Source organism: Balaenoptera acutorostrata, chromosome 2, assembly GCF_949987535.1.
Source record: "Balaenoptera acutorostrata chromosome 2, mBalAcu1.1, whole genome shotgun sequence".
Classification (NCBI taxonomy): domain Eukaryota; kingdom Metazoa; phylum Chordata; class Mammalia; order Artiodactyla; family Balaenopteridae; genus Balaenoptera; species Balaenoptera acutorostrata.
This window is the reverse complement of record NC_080065.1, coordinates 166,102,810-166,119,318: the sequence shown is the minus strand read 5'-3', so window position 1 is coordinate 166,119,318 and position 16,509 is coordinate 166,102,810. Positions and strand designations below refer to the sequence as shown.

General features: G+C 51.1%; 1 protein-coding gene and 1 long non-coding RNA gene across 6 annotated transcripts in view; one reads left to right on the top strand and one right to left on the bottom strand.

Moving 5' to 3' along the window:
• Nucleotides 1-3,969, top strand: part of LOC130707107 (uncharacterized) — a 46,385-nt gene extending 42,416 nt beyond the window's left edge. Inside the window, exon 3 of the long non-coding RNA XR_009007111.1 lies at nt 3,588-3,969. This is a non-coding gene — a long non-coding RNA (uncharacterized LOC130707107). The remainder of the gene's footprint in view (nt 1-3,587) is intronic.
• A 1,637-nt stretch (nt 3,970-5,606) lies between these two features.
• On the bottom strand, nt 5,607-15,726 carry B4GALT7 (beta-1,4-galactosyltransferase 7). 5 transcript variants are annotated; one of them, XM_057540222.1, is made up of 7 exons: nt 15,566-15,726; nt 13,636-13,791; nt 11,541-11,903; nt 8,445-8,688; nt 7,273-7,356; nt 6,902-7,006; nt 5,607-6,369 (listed from the first exon to the last, which is right to left on the bottom strand). In XM_057540222.1, the coding sequence occupies exons 1-7, from the start codon at nt 15,613-15,615 to the stop codon at nt 6,214-6,216; spliced, it is 1,158 nt and encodes a 385-aa protein (XP_057396205.1). In that variant the 5' UTR covers nt 15,616-15,726; the 3' UTR covers nt 5,607-6,213. The 5 variants fall into 5 exon arrangements, with proteins under 5 accessions (XP_057396205.1, XP_057396207.1, XP_057396206.1 ...); XM_057540224.1 differs by lacking the exon at nt 13,636-13,791 and adding an exon at nt 13,366-13,445 and having other exon boundaries at nt 15,566-15,672; XM_057540223.1 differs by having other exon boundaries at nt 5,608-6,369; nt 8,445-8,670; nt 15,566-15,725.
• Between the last annotated feature and the right edge of the window lie 783 nt (nt 15,727-16,509).

Genomic DNA, 16,509 nt, shown 5'->3' with positions numbered 1-16,509 from the left:
AACTAGATCCCGCATGCCGCAACTAAGAGCCCGCATGCTGCAACTAAAAAAGATCCCGCATGCTGCAAGGAAGATCCCACATGCTGCAACTAAAGATCCTGCATGCTGCAAGGAAGGTATTTCATGCAGCAGCGAAGATCCCATGTGCTGCTACTAAGACCCAGTGCAGCCAAATAAATATTTTTTTAAGAATTGACTGTTTTTAAGAACATTTTTAGATTTACAGAAAAATTGCAAAGATATTAATCAGAGTGCCCATCTACCTGCACCTATCATCAACAACTTCAATTAGTAAGGTACATTTACTACAATTAATGAACCAATACTAACACAGTATTTTTAACTAAAATAAAACTATATTTTATTCAGATTTCCTTTGTTTTTAGCTAATGTCCTTTTTCTGCTCCCAGATCTCATTGAAGATACCATATTATATTTATTGTCATGTCTCTAAGGCTCCCCTTGGCTGTGACAGTTTCTCTGACTTCCCTTGTATGTGATGACCTCAACAGTTTTGAGAAGCACTGGTCAGATGTTTTGTAAGATGCCCTCTATAGGAATTTGGCTGCTGTTTTTCATACGATTAGACTGGGGTTATGGATTTGGGGGAAGAAGACCACAGACATAAAGTATCATTTTCATCACAACATATCAAGGGTACATACTATCAAGATGATTTATCACTGTTGATGTTGTCCTTGATCACCTGGCTAGCGTAGTGTTTGTCATGTTTTTCCATTGTACAGTTACTCTCCCCACCTCACCCCCTTTCCACACTGTCCTCTTTGGAAGGAAGTCACTATACGCAGTTGACAGGTAAGGAGTGGGGACTTATGCTCCCCTTCCTTGAGGGCAGAGTATTGACATAAATTATCTGGAATAATTCTGCATAAGACATTTGTCTCTTCTCCCCCACTTATTTATTGATATTTATCAGTATGGATGCATGTATATTTATTTTATGCATTGGGTTATAACCCAATATTACTTTCTTTTTTCTTTTCTTTTTTTTTTTTTTTTTGCTCTAATTGTTCCAGTTTTGGCCATTGAGAGCTCTTTAAGTTGGCTTCTGTGTTCCTTTGACAATATCCCCATCAATTTTTAAAAAGCATTTCCTTACTTTCTGGAACTAAAAGATGCTCCAGACTCATCTTGTGTATCTTCCACCCCAGTCCTTGACTCAACCATTTGTCTAAGGAGCCGTGGTTCCTTTCATTGGAGAATGGTATTTGAAACCAAGATCTGGGCACTAGTTGTGCTCATTGCCCCTGGAGGGTCATTGCTTCTAGGTCCTCTCAGCTGACAGAACAAGGAAATATATGTGTGTGTGATACACATATCTAAATATTTCTCTGTGCAATTAACCTTAATGTAAACTCATACTGGTTTATCCAGCCCTAATCCATCATCACATGCCTCATTCTAGCCTTCTGCCTTTTGCTTATTCATAAATTCCCACTCCAACAGTAAGAAACCTGGCTCCCACCATCCATTCACCTAATTGCTCAATCATAATATACAGAATTGTTATACCACACCCCATATCCCCATGGGAAACAACTAGAGGATAGTGCATATGTGCACTTCCTTTTGACTTTAGTCTTACAGATTCCACTCGTTTCTAGCGTTATTTAGGTTAGCACCTAATCCCCCATCCCCTTCAGTGAGGCAGTTTTTTTAGAAGATTTTTTTTTTAATTTTATTTATTTATTTATTTATGGCTGTGTTGGGTCTTCGTTTCTGTGCGAGGGCTTTCTCTAGTTGTGGCAAGTGGGGGCCACTCTTCATCGCAGTGCGTGGGCCTCTCACTATCGCGGCCTCTCTTGTTGCGGAGCACAGGCTCCAGACGCACAGGCTCAGTAATTGTGGCTCACGGGCCCAGTTGCTCCGCGGCATGTGGGATCTTCCCAGACCAGGGCTCGAACCCGCGTCCCCTGCATTGGGAGGCAGATTCCCAACCACTGCGCCACCAGGGAAGCCCAATGAGGCAGTTTTGTACGTTGTAATGTAGTTAGATTTTCTTGTCATAGTCTGCATTCCTTCCTGGGATTCCTTTACCTACTAAATGACTTTTTAAAATTTGCATACATTGACTCACTTTTTTTTTTCTTTCTTTTTTTTTTTTTGGCTGCGCCGTGTGGCTTGCGGGATCTTAGTCCCGCCACCAGGGGTCAAACCCATGCCCTCTGCAGCGGAAGTGCAGAGTCCTAACCACTGGACCGCCAGCGAATTCCCAAGGCTGATTCTTTATGCTAAGAGTTCGGTGGGTTTTGACAAATGCATAATGTCATGCACATCAACTACTCTGTGTGCACCATTACACACAGAGTAGTTTCACCACCCTAAATATCTCTTGTGCTTCATCTATTCAACATTCCTTCCCTCTCCCCAAACTTTTGGCAACCACTGTCTCTATAGTTTTACTATCTCTACAGCTTTGCCTTTTCCAGAATGTCCTATAATTGGAATCATATACTATACAGTTTTTAAAATTTGTTTTAAATTTTCTTGGCCATGTCGCACATCTTATGGGATTTAAGTTCCCTGACCAGGGATCGAACCTGGGCCCTTGGCAGTGAGAGCAGAGTCCTAACCACTGGACCACCAGGGAATTCCCTATATAGCTTTTTTAGACTGGCTTCTTTCACTCAGCAACATGTATTTAAGGTTCTTCCATGTCTTTTTATGACTTGGTAGCTCATTTCTTCTTAGTGCTGAATAATGTTCCATTGTATAAATGTACCACTAGTTTATCCATTCACCTATTGAAGGTAATCTTGGTCACTTCTTGTACTTAGTGATTACGAATAAATCTGCTACAAACATTCACATGCAGGTTTTTGTGAGGACAAATTTTCAAATTGATTGGGTAAATACCTAGGAGTGAGATGGCTGAATCATATGGCATGATTATGTTCAGCTTTGTATGAAACTACCATACCATCTTCCAAAGTGGATGTATCATTTTGCATTCTCACCAATGGTGAGAATGTTTCCCTTTGCTCCATATCCTCACCAGCATTTGGTATTGTCAGTTTTTCAGATTTTAGCCATTCTAGCAGGTATGTAGTGGTGTGTCATTGTTGTTTTAATTTGCAATTCCCTAGTGACAAATCATGTTGAGCATCTTTTCATATGCTTATTTGCCATCTGTATATCTTCGTCGTTGAAGTGTCTGTTCAGATCTTTTGCGCATTTTTTCACTTGGATTTTTGTTGTCTTGTTGAATTTTAAGATTCTTTGTATATTTTGGGTACAAGTCCTTTATCAGATATATGTTTTACAAAGTTTTTTTTTCTAGTCTGTGGCTTGTCTTTTCATTCTCTTAACAGTTGCTTTCACAGAGTAGAAGTCTTAAGTTTTAATAAAGTCTAACATCAATTATTTCTTTCATGGATCATATTTTTGGTATTGTATCTAAAAACTTACTGCCAAACCAAACATCACCTAGATTTTCTCCTATGTTTTCTTCTGCTCAGAAGGCAGATTCTGGGGGTCCAAATCCCAAGCTCCACTACTTACCAGCTTTGTGTCCTTGGGCAAGTTTCTTACCTCTCTGTGCTTCACTGTCTTCATCTATAAAACAGGTTAATAGGACTTCCCTGGTGGCACAGTGGTTAAGAATCTGCCTGCCAAGGCAAGGGGACACGGGTGCGAGCCTTGGTCCGGGAAGATCCCACATGCCATGGAGCAACTAAGCCCGTGCGCCACAACTACTGAGTCTGTGCTCTAGAGCCCGCGAGCCACAACTACTGAGCCCACGTGCCTAGAGCCTGTGCTTCGCAACAAGAGAAGCCACTGCAGTGAGAAGCATGCGCACCACAACGAGGAATAGCCCCCGCTCACCGCAGCTAGAGAAAGCCCGTGTGCAGCAACAAAGACCCAACGCAGCCAAAAATAATAAATAAATTTAAAAAACAGGTCAATAAATAAGGCCTAGCTCTTAGGTGAAGGCCTACATGAAATAAAGCAATGTATTAAATTTTGTATATGTGAATGATCAACAAGTGCTGGTTGTTATCATTACAACCACATTGGCCAAGCGTGTGCCAGGTGCTCCTATACCCTGGGTTCATGTCATCCACACGCTGACCAGCAAGGCAGGGACATTTGTTCCATGCCACAGAGAAGCAGCCAAGAGGCAGAAGAGCTGTCTGCTTCTTCCCATTACTGACCACCTCTCAGCCTTCTCCCACTCTCCCTGAGTGGCTCGGGGGAGGCCCGCGCTGGGGAGTGATGGGGCCTGAAGATTCAAGCTGCATCAGGCCTGGCCTGGGGTGCCGTCTGGTGTTTGGATGATGGAGGTGGTGGCAGTGGCGTGGGGGAGTGTGGGACCGTAGGGTTAGAAATGCACCCCAGCCCAGGCTGAGTCGGCTGATCCTGCTTTTCTCCTGCTCATCCCAATTCCCAGTGCAGATGGAAAGGAAGGAATCCCCCATCTTTTTGGTCTTCATACCTACCAGGTGAGTACAGAGCTGGAGGCGTTGTCACATCTACTCCCACCAACTCCAAGAGGCTTCGTGTTTTCTAAGTCCAAGATGATAGTCAGGGTTGTCCAGGAGATGAGCATACAGAAGGTGCACCATTCCCCTTTCCCCTCTCCTGGGCCTCAAGTTGAGAAAGTCCCTTGAATACCCTTGCACTGTAATCAAGGTCTGTTTGCCCTTCACCATAGAGAGTAAAACTGAACTGCTGGGCGAGGTCAATTTAGGATCCCAAGGACCCTCTCTTATAAGTTTGAATAGTTACATGGAACCTGAAGCTCTTCACTCCCTCCACTCATCTTTGCTTAAACCTCTTGGTTTATGCTCAGGTTGTATAGTGCACAACCCACACAACTGCACACAGCAGCCCTAAGATCATCCTTGGAGGAGTCTTTTTGGAGCAGAGCTGCTGAATTCTACCCTCCTGAAATCGGAGACCTCAGTCCTTCCTCTTGCACTTCAGGTGTCCTATTTATTGTTAAACAAACTAATCTTAACTGGTCCCAGTCTCCTCTGACTTCTGCCCCAAATCTTTGGCAGTCAAATGCCCTGAAGGAGTGATTTACCTTTCAGGGCCCATCACTTCCCTCTCTCATTGGCCCTGGGCTTACCTCCAGATGGTTCCTCCAAGATGACTCCCCAGTTCCACCAGCTCCCTTGGCTCCCCTCCCTCACCTCTCTGTGGCATTTGGTGACCACTGGTAATCTCCCCTCGTGCTTTGGGAATACTCGAGGGGTTCTCCTACTTCTCATCTTCCTCCCGCCTCAGAAACGTGGTCTTCCCTCCCTGAGCCATGACCCAGTGAGTCTTTGCAGATGCAGCCTGCCTACCCTCAGTTCAGTCCTGTGATCTATTTCTGTCCATCTCAGTGAGGCAGGATGAAGCACCCCTTCCAGTCGGAGCCCACCAGAGCCTGGCAGTGGTCAGACTGTCCAGAAGGGCAGCAAAGCCTGGAGTGCTGAGGGAGGGAGTAGGGACCTTGTGCCTTGGGGTTCTCTCCCACCTGAGCTTCCCCTGGCCTCGTCTTCCCTAGCCCTGCCCCAACTCCTTGCCAGCTTATAACTAAGAGAAGCGTCATCTTTTGCCCCATCCCCTTCTCAGCCACAGGTGACAAACTGGTGGTTCAAAACACATTTGGTTTGGCTTGCCATACTTGTTAAAAGTTTGAATTAGTTGCTATCGTTTAAAAATTAACCAATTTCACTCAAGAATCCAGAATTCTACTTTCTTTTGAGAAATCAGAATATCTGGCAACACCAGGCCCACACTCCTTCAGGGTGACAACCAGCTAGAGCTGGTCTCAGCTGCTCCCTTTAAGTGGGGCTTGCACACTGGTCTCTGCAGTTTTAACCCTCCTGATGGCCCTGGCCACCCACATCAGTGGCCTGGCAGTCCAGGAGAAGGAACAAGATCTTGCAGATCTCAGCACACAAAGGAGGGTAGGGCAGGGCAAGCAGGAAGGCAGGGTGGAGAGTCTCAGTTGGAAGCCATGTCCCAGCCTCTCTCCATCACTGTTTATTGCTGGCAGCGTCCCAGGCACCCTGCGTGTGTCCTCTCCTGGCTCAAGCCTGCCTCTGGGGGCCGGGCTGCTGCAAACACGTGGCTTGCTGTCCACTGATTCAGGCCACTCCACGTCCTATTGGAGCTGGGCCCAGGGCCTGAGGCTTTGTCCTGGGCTTGAGTAGCAGTATGCCCTGTAGGCACAGGCTTCCTTGCTGTCCAGCCAACTCAGCTGAATGTGCACCAGGGGGTGGCAGCCTTGTCACAGTCCAACATGATGTTAAGAACAGTGCAGGGGGCCCCACCCACAGACAGGGCTGTACGGGAATCCACGCGGTACTTCACGGTGCTCAGGCCTCCCTCCCGGTCCACCCTGAACTGCTCCTGGGAAGGAAAGGGGGAGAGCATGTACTCAGGGGTTTGTGGGTGCCAGCTGTCCACTGATCCCCCATGACCTTGTCATCAGAGGTCCTGTGATCCCCACAGAAGAGAGGGAAAAGGGAAGCTCAGAGATGGGAAGTCTCTCGCCCATGGCTACACATCCTCGTCAGCAGGACAGCAGGGGTTTTCCAGTTGAACTAATCTGGCTCCTAGAGAAGAGGCTATTTGAGGGATGGGGACTCCTGTATCCCAGGTCTGCCTAGGATTCTGGCACCTTCAGCTGAGTCCCATCCCCGCTCCCCACCCCAACACACAGCCCGTGTGGACCCTGAGGTCTCGGCTGACCCACAGAGCCCAGGGGCCATGGCAGCCACCAGAGGAGGGCATGGTGCCCAAGCAGAATGCCAACGACTGACCTGGGCCAAGCAGGGGAGGATGGGACCACTTGGGCTCAAGGAGAACTTGGTGAAATGCTTGGGCCTGCTGGTTCCCCAGGTACGACCTATCCATCCCCGATCAAGGGACCAGCCAGTACCTGTTTTTGAGCCGCGATGCGCTTCTGGTCCCTCTTCCTCCAGGCTGGGTCATGCAGGTGGCGAAATGTCTTGTACCCAGTTGTGATTCCCGAGGGGCGGAAAAGCTAAGGAGACCAAAGGAAGTTGGATCAGGCTGCCTCTCCTGGAGCCCTGGCCCTCACCACTAGTCCTCTGGGGTCCCACTGCCTGCCATAGCCCACAGGCAGGGGCCTGCATTCCCATTCTTCAGGAGAGGTGTGCTCGTCGGGGGCAGGGCTGGGATCAGAACCAGGAGTGCCATCTCCCAGCCACGGGAGCTTCATCTGAGGGCAGAGAGGAACCTCAGGGCAGCCATGATGGCTGAAGAGGTGGGGCGGCTGGGGAGCATTACCTGGAGCCCGGCTCCTTTGATACGCCGGTAGAACTCGTCGTCCTCACGGCCCCAGCCCCAGAAGCGGTTGGACATCCCGTTGCACTGACACAAAGACAAGCAATGTCACTTGCCCCATCCTCCCAGGGTGCTCTTTGGTCTCCTACCACTTGGGAGTCCCTAGCCCAAGCTGGGCCAGGCCAGGCCCCCTTTCCTCCTCCTCCCCAGCAGTTCTGAATGTACACTCAGATGCTTTCAGTTCCCACAACCTCTGAGGTACTGGGGGAATAGTCAGCGCATCCCAGTCCCTTTGCCTGTTTTAATGGGGCCTTGGATTTGTGCGAGATGATTAGTTTCTCAAAAATGTCTGACTGGCGGGAGGAGATCTCTGGAGAGCTAATGATGGGAACAAGTGCCAATTGCTGCTCTATTTCTGCCTGGCCCCATACTCCCATTTCTCCTGAGGGGGCTCTGCCCTGCTCTCTTCCTCTGTGCGGGAGAGGGACGGTGGGCTCTACGGCAGACATCAATTTTTGCCATCCAACTTCAGGCTTTATTTACATTAAGCTGGCTTCAGCCACAGCTTGAAGAGAGGAGCAAGAGACGGTGGTCTAAGCCACTCAGTTCTTCCTACCCTGCCACCCACTCCCACCCCCTACCACAGTGACTGATTCAGGGATAGACCTGTGACTCAAGCCAGGCCAATCAAGAGCCAGCATGGGGCAGCTGTGGGTCTCCTGTCTGGGCTGTTGGAAATGGGCAGCTCCATTTTCCACTGGACTTGGGCCTAGACGGATGCAGGTTGCAGCTACAACCACCACCTTGCATCCTGAACGTCTGAAAATAAAGCCAGTCTAGAGAAGGCAGAGCTGAGAGATGGAAGGTGAAATGGTGTCCTGATGACATCATCTGAGAGGCTGGGCAAGACAGCCCCACCCAGACTTTTCCATTTTGAGAGGCAACGAACCCCAGGGCTTCTGAAGCCAGCTAGCACAGGGGTTCTGTTACTGTGGCAGAATCCTCCCTAACTGGCTTGCTTGGTCCTGCTCCTCTCTCATGCCTCTGACTGCTCCTGGGCTCCCCAGGCAGGATCCTCCATCTGCTGGGCCCTAGAAATGCTGCTCCTCTTGCCACTGCCCCCATCCAGGTGGGTGCTCCCTGGCTCTCAGCAGAGCAGGTGCGCCAGGCCTCACCAGCTGGTAGTGCTGCTTGGAAAGCAGCAGGATGCCACCGACGTAGGTCTTGTAGTGGTAGAGCGGGTGGAGCTCCGGGGAGGCCACGTGGAAGGGCCCGGTCTCTGGGAAGCCATAGTCCAGCTCCTCATTGAGAGGGAGCAGGTCCACGTCGTGCATGGCGATGTAGTCTGTGCTGTTGCTGCTCTCCAGAAAGCCCGCGTTGATGAGTGCTGCCCGGTTGAACCTGTGCAGGGCACCGAGGCTGGGCCAGGGGCAGTGAGCTTGCTCTCCCCCAATCTCTGCATGAGAGCCTGTCCTCCACAGCACCCACCCCCAGTACCCATGCTGCCCTCCAGCCTGACACCGACTTCATTGTGGGGCTGCCCAGCTGCACATCTGCCCCTCCACTTATCTCACAAATGTTTACTGAGCACCTATTACGTGCCAGAAACTATTCAGAGCACTGGAGATACAGCAGTGAGAAATCAAAGCCCTCAAGGAGCTGACATTCTAATAAGAAGAGACAAAAATAAACAAATAAGTAAATATGTAACAAGCCAAGGAGTGGTTAAGTGCTGAGAAGAATAGTAAAGCAGGGTGACGAGGATAAAGCATGCTGCGGGGTGGGGGTTGTCCTTTTAGATGAGGTGGTCAGGGAGGGCCGGCGTAACAGGGTGACACGTGAGCAGAACCTGAAGGCCTGAGGGAATGAGCCCTATGGAAATCAGGGGAATAGGGCTCCGAGCAGAGGGAAGAGCAACTCCCAGGGCCCGAGGCAGGAGCAGATAGCAATGTGGTGAAGCAGAGTGAGTGAGAGGTCTCAGGGAATGAGGTCAGAGGGTGACAGGCCCCTGAAGGACTTGCGCTTTGACCCTGGATGAGATGGGGAGCCACTGAAGGGCTTAGAGCAGAGGCATCATGTGCTGTGACTCAGCGTTTAACAGGATCACTCTAGTTGGGGTGTTGAGAAGAGACTGGAAGGTGGAAGCAGGGAGACAGGTTGGGAGGCTGTTACAATAATTTAGGCATGAGATGATGATGCCTTAACTCAGGGAGGTGGCAGTGGAGATGGTGAGAAGAGGGCAGATTCTAGATGCATTCTGCTGATGGACCAGACGTGTTGTGTGAGGGAGCAGGAGTTGAGGATGACCCGAAGGCTTTCTGGCCTGAGCAGCTGGGAGTGTGGAGTTTCCATTTCCTGAAATGAGGAAGGGGGCAGGAGAAGGTCAGGGACAGGTGGGAAATCAGGAATTCAGTTTTAATCATGTTAAGCTTGAGATGCCTCTTGAGACCACCAAACAGAGGGCTGCACAGGCAGCTGGCTGGATATATGGGTCTGGAGTTCAGGAGAGAGGTCTGGGCTGGGAATACAGACTTGGGAGTCATCAGGGTAGAAATGAGATTTGATGTCTTGAGACTAGATGAGATCCCCTGGGGAGCGACTGGAGCCAGAAAAGACGGTGCCCAAGCACTGACCCCCAAGGAACACCAAGGCTGAGAGATCAGGGGGATGAGGCAGAACCAGCAAAGGAGGTGGGGAGAGGTGGCCAGAGAGGAAAGAGAAGCAGAGCACTGTCCCAAAGGTCAAACTGAGGTGTTTTAAGAAGGAAGAAGTAATCCACTTGGCAAATGCTGCCGGGAAGTCGATAGGATGAAGGTTGGGAACTGGGCTTTGGATTATCAAGGTGGGCTCGTTGGTGATGTCAACAAGAGCTGTTTCAATGTCATGATGAGGGAAATGTCTGAGTGGAATAGGTTCAAGAGAGAGCGACGGGGGAGAAAGGGAAGGCGTTTTGCTAGAAAGGGGAGCAAAGAAAAGAGGCAATAGATGTGGGTGATACGGGATCAAGCGGGGGTCTCTTTTTTCTTTTTAGATGGGGGCTATTTCAGTATGTTTGTTGATTTGAATACGCCAGGAGGGGGGAAAATTGATCATGCAGGTGAGAAGAGAGCCAATGGCTGGAGTGATGTCCTTGAGTAGAAGAGCAGATAAGGGACCCAGTGCCCAAGTAGGAGAGCTGGCCCTGGAGGGGCATCCTCGGGAAAGGCAGTGGGAAGCTGAGGACACCTGCACAGAAGCTGTAAAAGGAGTCCAGGCGTGGGGACCTGGGTTAGTTCTCTTCCAATTGATTCTGTTTTCTCAAATAGGAAGCAAAGTAATTGGCTGAAGGTGAAGATAGGGAGGAGTGAGGAGAGGAGCGGGTATGCAAGGCTGCCGGGGAGGGGAGAGGCAGCAGACCAGAGGAATGAGAGCCCTCCTGGGCCAGGGCTCATTGTCAGGGAGATGAGCAGTGTCTCCAGCTACATCCAGCTGCCAGGTGCAGGTGTGTAGCAGGCAGAGTCGAGTTTCATCCGGTGGGAGTTGTGCCAGGGAGAAAGTGGAAGGGAGTTGAGGTGCATGTGAGGGAGTGACTTTCACCAAGGACCATGGTATCCAAGTTAGGTCAGGAGAAAAGACAGACAAGGAGGATGGAGAGCACTGGGAGGATCGTGGGCTAAAGGGCCTGTCAGGGTCCAAGAATTGTTGGGTCCACGTCTCCCAGTGGGAGTGAGTTGGAGGGAAAGGAGGTGGGGGTGGAGTGTGAGATGCTTGGATTGTGATCATGGAGGGGAGCAGTTTTTGGTGAGGGCAAGGATTTTAGGATAATGCCAGACTGTGAACAAGTTAAACCGTGGCTTTGACCCTCCCTTTCCCTAATCCCCGCAGCCAATCCACCAGCAAGCCCTGTCTGCGCTTCCTCCACATCACTTCTCTCCACCCCTTCTGCCACACTGCCTGAGCCCCCATCAGCTCAGGTGACTGCAATGACTGCCCAACAGGTCTCCCTGCTTCCCCTCTTGTCCTGGTATGGCCCCGACACATACAGCAGCCACAGGGACCTTTGTGAAATGGAAACCAGATCAGGGGCCTCCCCAGCCCCAAACCCTCCCCCCAAATTCCTGTCACACCCAGTGAGAGGGGTCTAGCACCTCCCACCCTCTCACTGCTGCCCTGGATGGCCTTTCATGGGCCTGGGCCACCTGGTACTGGATTGCTGTCAGGAAAGGGAGCAGGCCCCAAGAGACCAGGGCAGGCCCAGGTGAGCGGGTGCTGGCTCAGGAGGTGGTCCTTACCTGAAATGATCCACCTGGTTGAGCACATAGATGTGGTGCTGGATCTTCTTCCTGCTCAGGAAGCGGTGCATGTGGGGCACAAAGACCAGGAGCTCCTCGAAGCGTTCTCGAAAGGGCACCAGCACTGCCAGGCGGTGGGGGCCCCATGATTCATCTTCTTCCCAGTGCTCAGGGGGTGGCTCTGGTGGGCAGGCCCGGGATGGGCCCGGGGTCTCCTGTCCTTGTCCCCTGGCTGCCCAGGCAATGTCCCCAGAGCAGCTGAGCTGCAGCCAGAGCAGGGAGAGGAAGCCCAGTAAGAGACAGGCAACAAAGAGGTGGAAGACGGAGCATTTCCGGGGGAGGCCGCTGGGGGTCAACCTGGACCTGGGACAAGAACAGGGAGCAGGTCAGAAGGGCAAGGCTGAGCCGAGGTCCTGCGACAGACCCCTTCTCTGGCTTCCCACAAGTAAGGTGCACGTGGCTGGTCTGCCCCAAGCGCCTGGGAATTAGTGCAGAAGCAACTTTAGTGCTTTTGTTCGTGCTGCCACCATGCATCAGAATCCTGCTTAGAGCTCTAGGCTCAGCCTGAGCCCCCCTACCTCCAGGAGGCCCTCCAAACACTCCCAGGTCTCGGAGCTGCCCCACTTCCTCGATGCTCTCTTACCTTCTGTGCCTGAGTCCCAGCCAGACCAAGAGCTGCTGGAGGGCAGAGACAAGACTCCTTGTCTTTTGCACTTGCCCCTCCCCAAGACAATGGCTCATGTCCAGAGCTGATGGCAGAACCCCGCCTTAGAGACCCCACCCACTGCCTTCCACCTGCTCCCCTGCAGGTTCACTCTCATCAGAAAGCTTGGCTTCATCCTGTTTCTCAGACCAGAAAGCTCCCTAAACAGGGGCATGTGCCAGTTTCAGCCCCAGTGAAAAGACCACTCTTTACTCTGAGAAGATCAGGTCTGCCCCCAAACCAATGTGAGGCCCAAACCAACAAAGGCAGTTCACTGAATGCATGTCAAAGCTTCAGTCCAGGGCAGCCCATGTGACAAGGGATGAGAGACAGAGAGGGAAGGAAAGATGAGGGCTGGGAACAGCACCCAGGCTTATTTCAGAAGCTGGAAAAACAGCGGACTATCTTAGACTTTGGGGTAGTGCTGGGAGAGACTGCCTTTCAGGTTATGAAATACAAAGAAATGGGTGGAATTCACCTGGTTTCTTTGCCCCTCTCTCTGGAAGTTCCTGAGGGCAGTGAAGGAGGAACTAAGGAATCCAAGAAAAGGGAAGCTTCCTCTATTCTAGAATAATCAGCAAAGCAATCTACTTTATAACCTCTGAGAGTCACTAATTAGCTACCAGGTCATATAGATTCTACCTCCTAAGTGCCCTTTGATCCTTCCTTACCCACTGCCTGTCTTTTAGCCCAAGTCTCATCTGGTCCTTGCCCTGCTCAGACCCCTTCAATCTCATGGATGATCCTCCTGTTTATAAGATAATGGCCAAATTCCTTGGCCTGACAGTCAAACCCCTCTGTGACTTGGTCCCATCTCCAGTTGCTCCCTGCTACTCACCCAGTGCTACACATTGGGCAACTCAAGAGTTTCTCCACTCGCCATATTCCTTCCTGTTCTAGCCCTCACACAGTCCAGTACTTCTGCCTAAAATGCCTTTCCTTATTTTATCTGCCTGGAAGCACCCCACTGATCCTTCAAGGCCAAACGCCAATGTCATGGCTAGCACTGCCACCCCCCACCCCCACGTGCACACAAACGGAGATACATACTCCCTCCCTCCTTTGTGTTCCTATGGTATCTGGTACTGCCCTTTTTGAAGCACTTAAGAGTTTTGTAATCACCTGTGTCCATGCTTGTCTTCTTCACAGGTAATCAGATTCACAGCTGTGGCTCTAGCACAAGTCATACAGCAGAGGGCTTGCTAAGTGAGTTAAAGGAAGGGTTCAAGCATTCAGGGCATGCTTGTCACACACTAAAGCCAGACCAACTCCTGCCTCTCTCTAGAGGCACAACTGCCAATCTGGTAACCAGCAGCCCTGAAGCCAGGCTCAGGCCCCACACACAGCAGAGAGGGAGACTGATAGGACACCCTTGCAGGGCTTCTGACTTACCCCCCATTGTCCTGTGGTGGGGGTTTCCACAGGGGAGGAGCAGAGGCCAATCCTCCTAGTGGCCTGGGAAGGCTGGAACCTCTACAGATTCTCCCTCTGGGCTCTTTCTTGGGGTAGGGTAGAGACCGGGGAGATGGACATGGGGAAACATCCCACCTTCAGGGGAAGAAGCAGTGACCATTATCCAGGGGTATGGTATGGATTGGGCACTCCATGCACTTTCAAGTGCTGTTCCCTCGGTCCAGCTTTCCCTTCCTACCAGGATCACGTCCCCATGGGCACTCTCTTCCTGTGCTGCAAGGGCCCAAATCACTGAACAACTGAATTCAGAGCTGAAATCCCAATTCCTCAGGACAGTGGACACTGAGAACTGTTGCTTCTGGTGCCACCTGCTGGCAAACTCCAGATCTGCAGTCTCAGCTGCTACCAGGCCCAGGCCATCGTTGTTTCTGGGGTGGGGAGGCAGACCAGATGAGGTTTTCTCTCATTCATCAATCTGTGTCCAAGGCTAGTAAGATTCAAACCCAGACAGGCTGTTTCCAGAGCTAGCACTCTTTAATTGTTATATTATCTGCATCTGTTGCATGGATCTTTGTATCCCTGTGTCAAAAGCATGAAATGATACAAGTTTTGTGGGATCATGGTTGTGTTCCAGAAGTTTATGGAAAGGAATTAGGAAATGGAAATTCTCCTCCATAACCTTCCCTTTCTTCCCTCACACAAACCTTAGTGATACAGGTTTGAATACTCAGCTGCGCTGGTTACAGCACCTCCAAACTGCAAAAGTAACTGGAAGAAAACGGGCACCTTCTCTGTGCCAAGCACAGTGTCAACAGTTTTATATATGTGATCTCCTTTAATCCTCATATAGACCTGCAGAGTAGATATTATGATCCCTGTTTCAGAGATGGAAAAGCTGAGGAGAAAGATTATGCTTCTGGTCACATGGCTATTAAACAGGATTCCTGTCCAGGCCTAAATCCACAGTCCAGGCTTTCTACTATATTCCTGTCTTCTTACTTCAGCACCAAGTCTGAAAAATTCCCAACGATAAAGAGTTGTGCTCACTATATTCCAAAGTCTTTTGGCACCTGGCAAGCTTAACAGAGGAAAGGGAAAGAGGTGTCATTCACTAGGTGTAGACCCACTATCATGTGTTCTGGGTGAGAAGAGTTTTGGGGGTACATCTCAACACTGAAGTGTGGGAGTCCTTCCCAATCTAAACGGCCAAATAGCTCTCCCCCGCCCCCCACCTCCATTCTGCTCTAGTGGTAATCACTAGCTAAGGTCTGGGTCAACCTCACACCTAACACATGGGGCAGGCCACATTCAAGTACAGCTGCACAGGAAATGAACTAACGTTACGCCGAGAGTACTCAGTCCCGGCGAGGCAGTAGCCAGCCAGGCAGAGCATAGAGCTTCTGTCTGGTGTATTCTTCTAGGCGATCAGCAGAGAAGGGGGAAGCACGAGGGAGGGAGGAGGGTAGCGTCTGAGGCTACAGGGATGTGATGGGGGAGGCAGAGATCAGAGGGACGGAATACAGACCCTCTGAAACCAGGGACAGACAGAAAGACAGAGATCCACTGAGAGAGGTCAACGGAGTCAGAGACCCGCATGAAAATAGAGGCCAGTGGAAAAACACAGAGACCCATAATAAGACAGACTCGCATAGAGGGACAGAAACTCACAAAGGGAAGTCAACGGAGAAATACAGACCTGCTGAGTGACGGAGACTGGTAGACACGGAGACCCACATAGAGAGAAACAGAGACCCAAATACAGAAAGAGACCCACAAGGAGAACCACAGACCCTCAGAGAACCCCGCAGAGACGGAGACGCGACGGCCTCGGGCTCCTAGATTCCGCGGGGCGGCCCGGAAAGGATCGGCACCCGGGAGGACGGGACCCGGGCCGGCCGCTGCCGCTCACCTGCCGTCCTCCCAGGGAAGCTGTGCCGTTTTCCTCCGGGAGGGGAACATCGTGGGGGGAGGCGGCGGCTCATGGGGCTCGAGTTCCCAGCCGGGCCGGCCCGGCCTCCCCGGCCTACGCGGCGCCTCCGCCTCCCGCCCCGCCCAAGCCCGTCCGCCCCGCCCCTCGGTCCACAGGGTCCGCCGCTCCGGCCGCGCCGTCTGCTCCCCGGAGCTGCGGCGTCAAAGGTTCCGCATCCAGAGGAACACGTGAGCGCTCCAACCGCCTGAACTGCTAACTGCTTTCCGGGGACCGCTGGACATCCCGAGAAATTGAGGCCCCGGAGAGGGCTCAAGTCAATGGGCTTGGACTGGACTTAGACTCCAGACTTCCAAACCAGCGCTCTGGGATAATCTGCATCTTCCTCCTCTTCCCAAGGGAAGGCGTCCAAGTAGTCCTGCCGTCAAACCAAGTGCATTCTTTCTCGGCAGCAAGCTTGGAGGCGGGGCAGGGCCAAGCTCAGGGCTCAGTCTTGCGTTCAGCCTGATACCTCAAGTGACACCCCAAGTAGTAGTTAGGAGACAGGCACTAAAGGCAAATTGGCTGGATTTGAAACCTGACTCTGCCAGTTCGGCTGTGTTTTGGGGCACAGCCTGCTTCTGTTTCCTCATCTGAGTATATAAATGGTTCCTGATTTATATGGTTGCTGTGAGGATTAAAGGAGAAAATGCAAAAACTTGGTACAGTGAAGGGCACAATAGTCAACGCTATATAAATGGCAGCTATCAGCCAGGAGAGGAGTACTTTGGTGGAGCTGAGAACTGAAGAAGGGAATAAGATTGACTTCCCATATCTGCCCTGTCACCCTGAGAACTTAGGCCCCAGCTGGGCCAGCTTCCCACCTGGGAAAAGAAAGTGGCAAAGTTATTAGACTTGATCTCCTCTGTTCTTCCAGGCAAATTTTA

Bases quoted from the DNA above. Each gene is read 5' to 3' on its own strand.
- B4GALT7 (XM_057540222.1), bottom strand. From the start codon at position 15,615: ATGTTCCCCTCCCGGAGGAAAACGGCACAGCTTCCCTGGGAGGACGGC. The intron at 13,792-15,565 runs GTGAGCGGCAGC...CTTCCCCTGAAG, and splicing joins CTTCCCTGGGAGGACGGCAG to GTGGGATGTTTCCCCATGTC. The intron at 7,007-7,272 runs GTAATGCTCCCC...TGGTCTCCTTAG, and splicing joins TCAAAGGAGCCGGGCTCCAG to CTTTTCCGCCCCTCGGGAAT.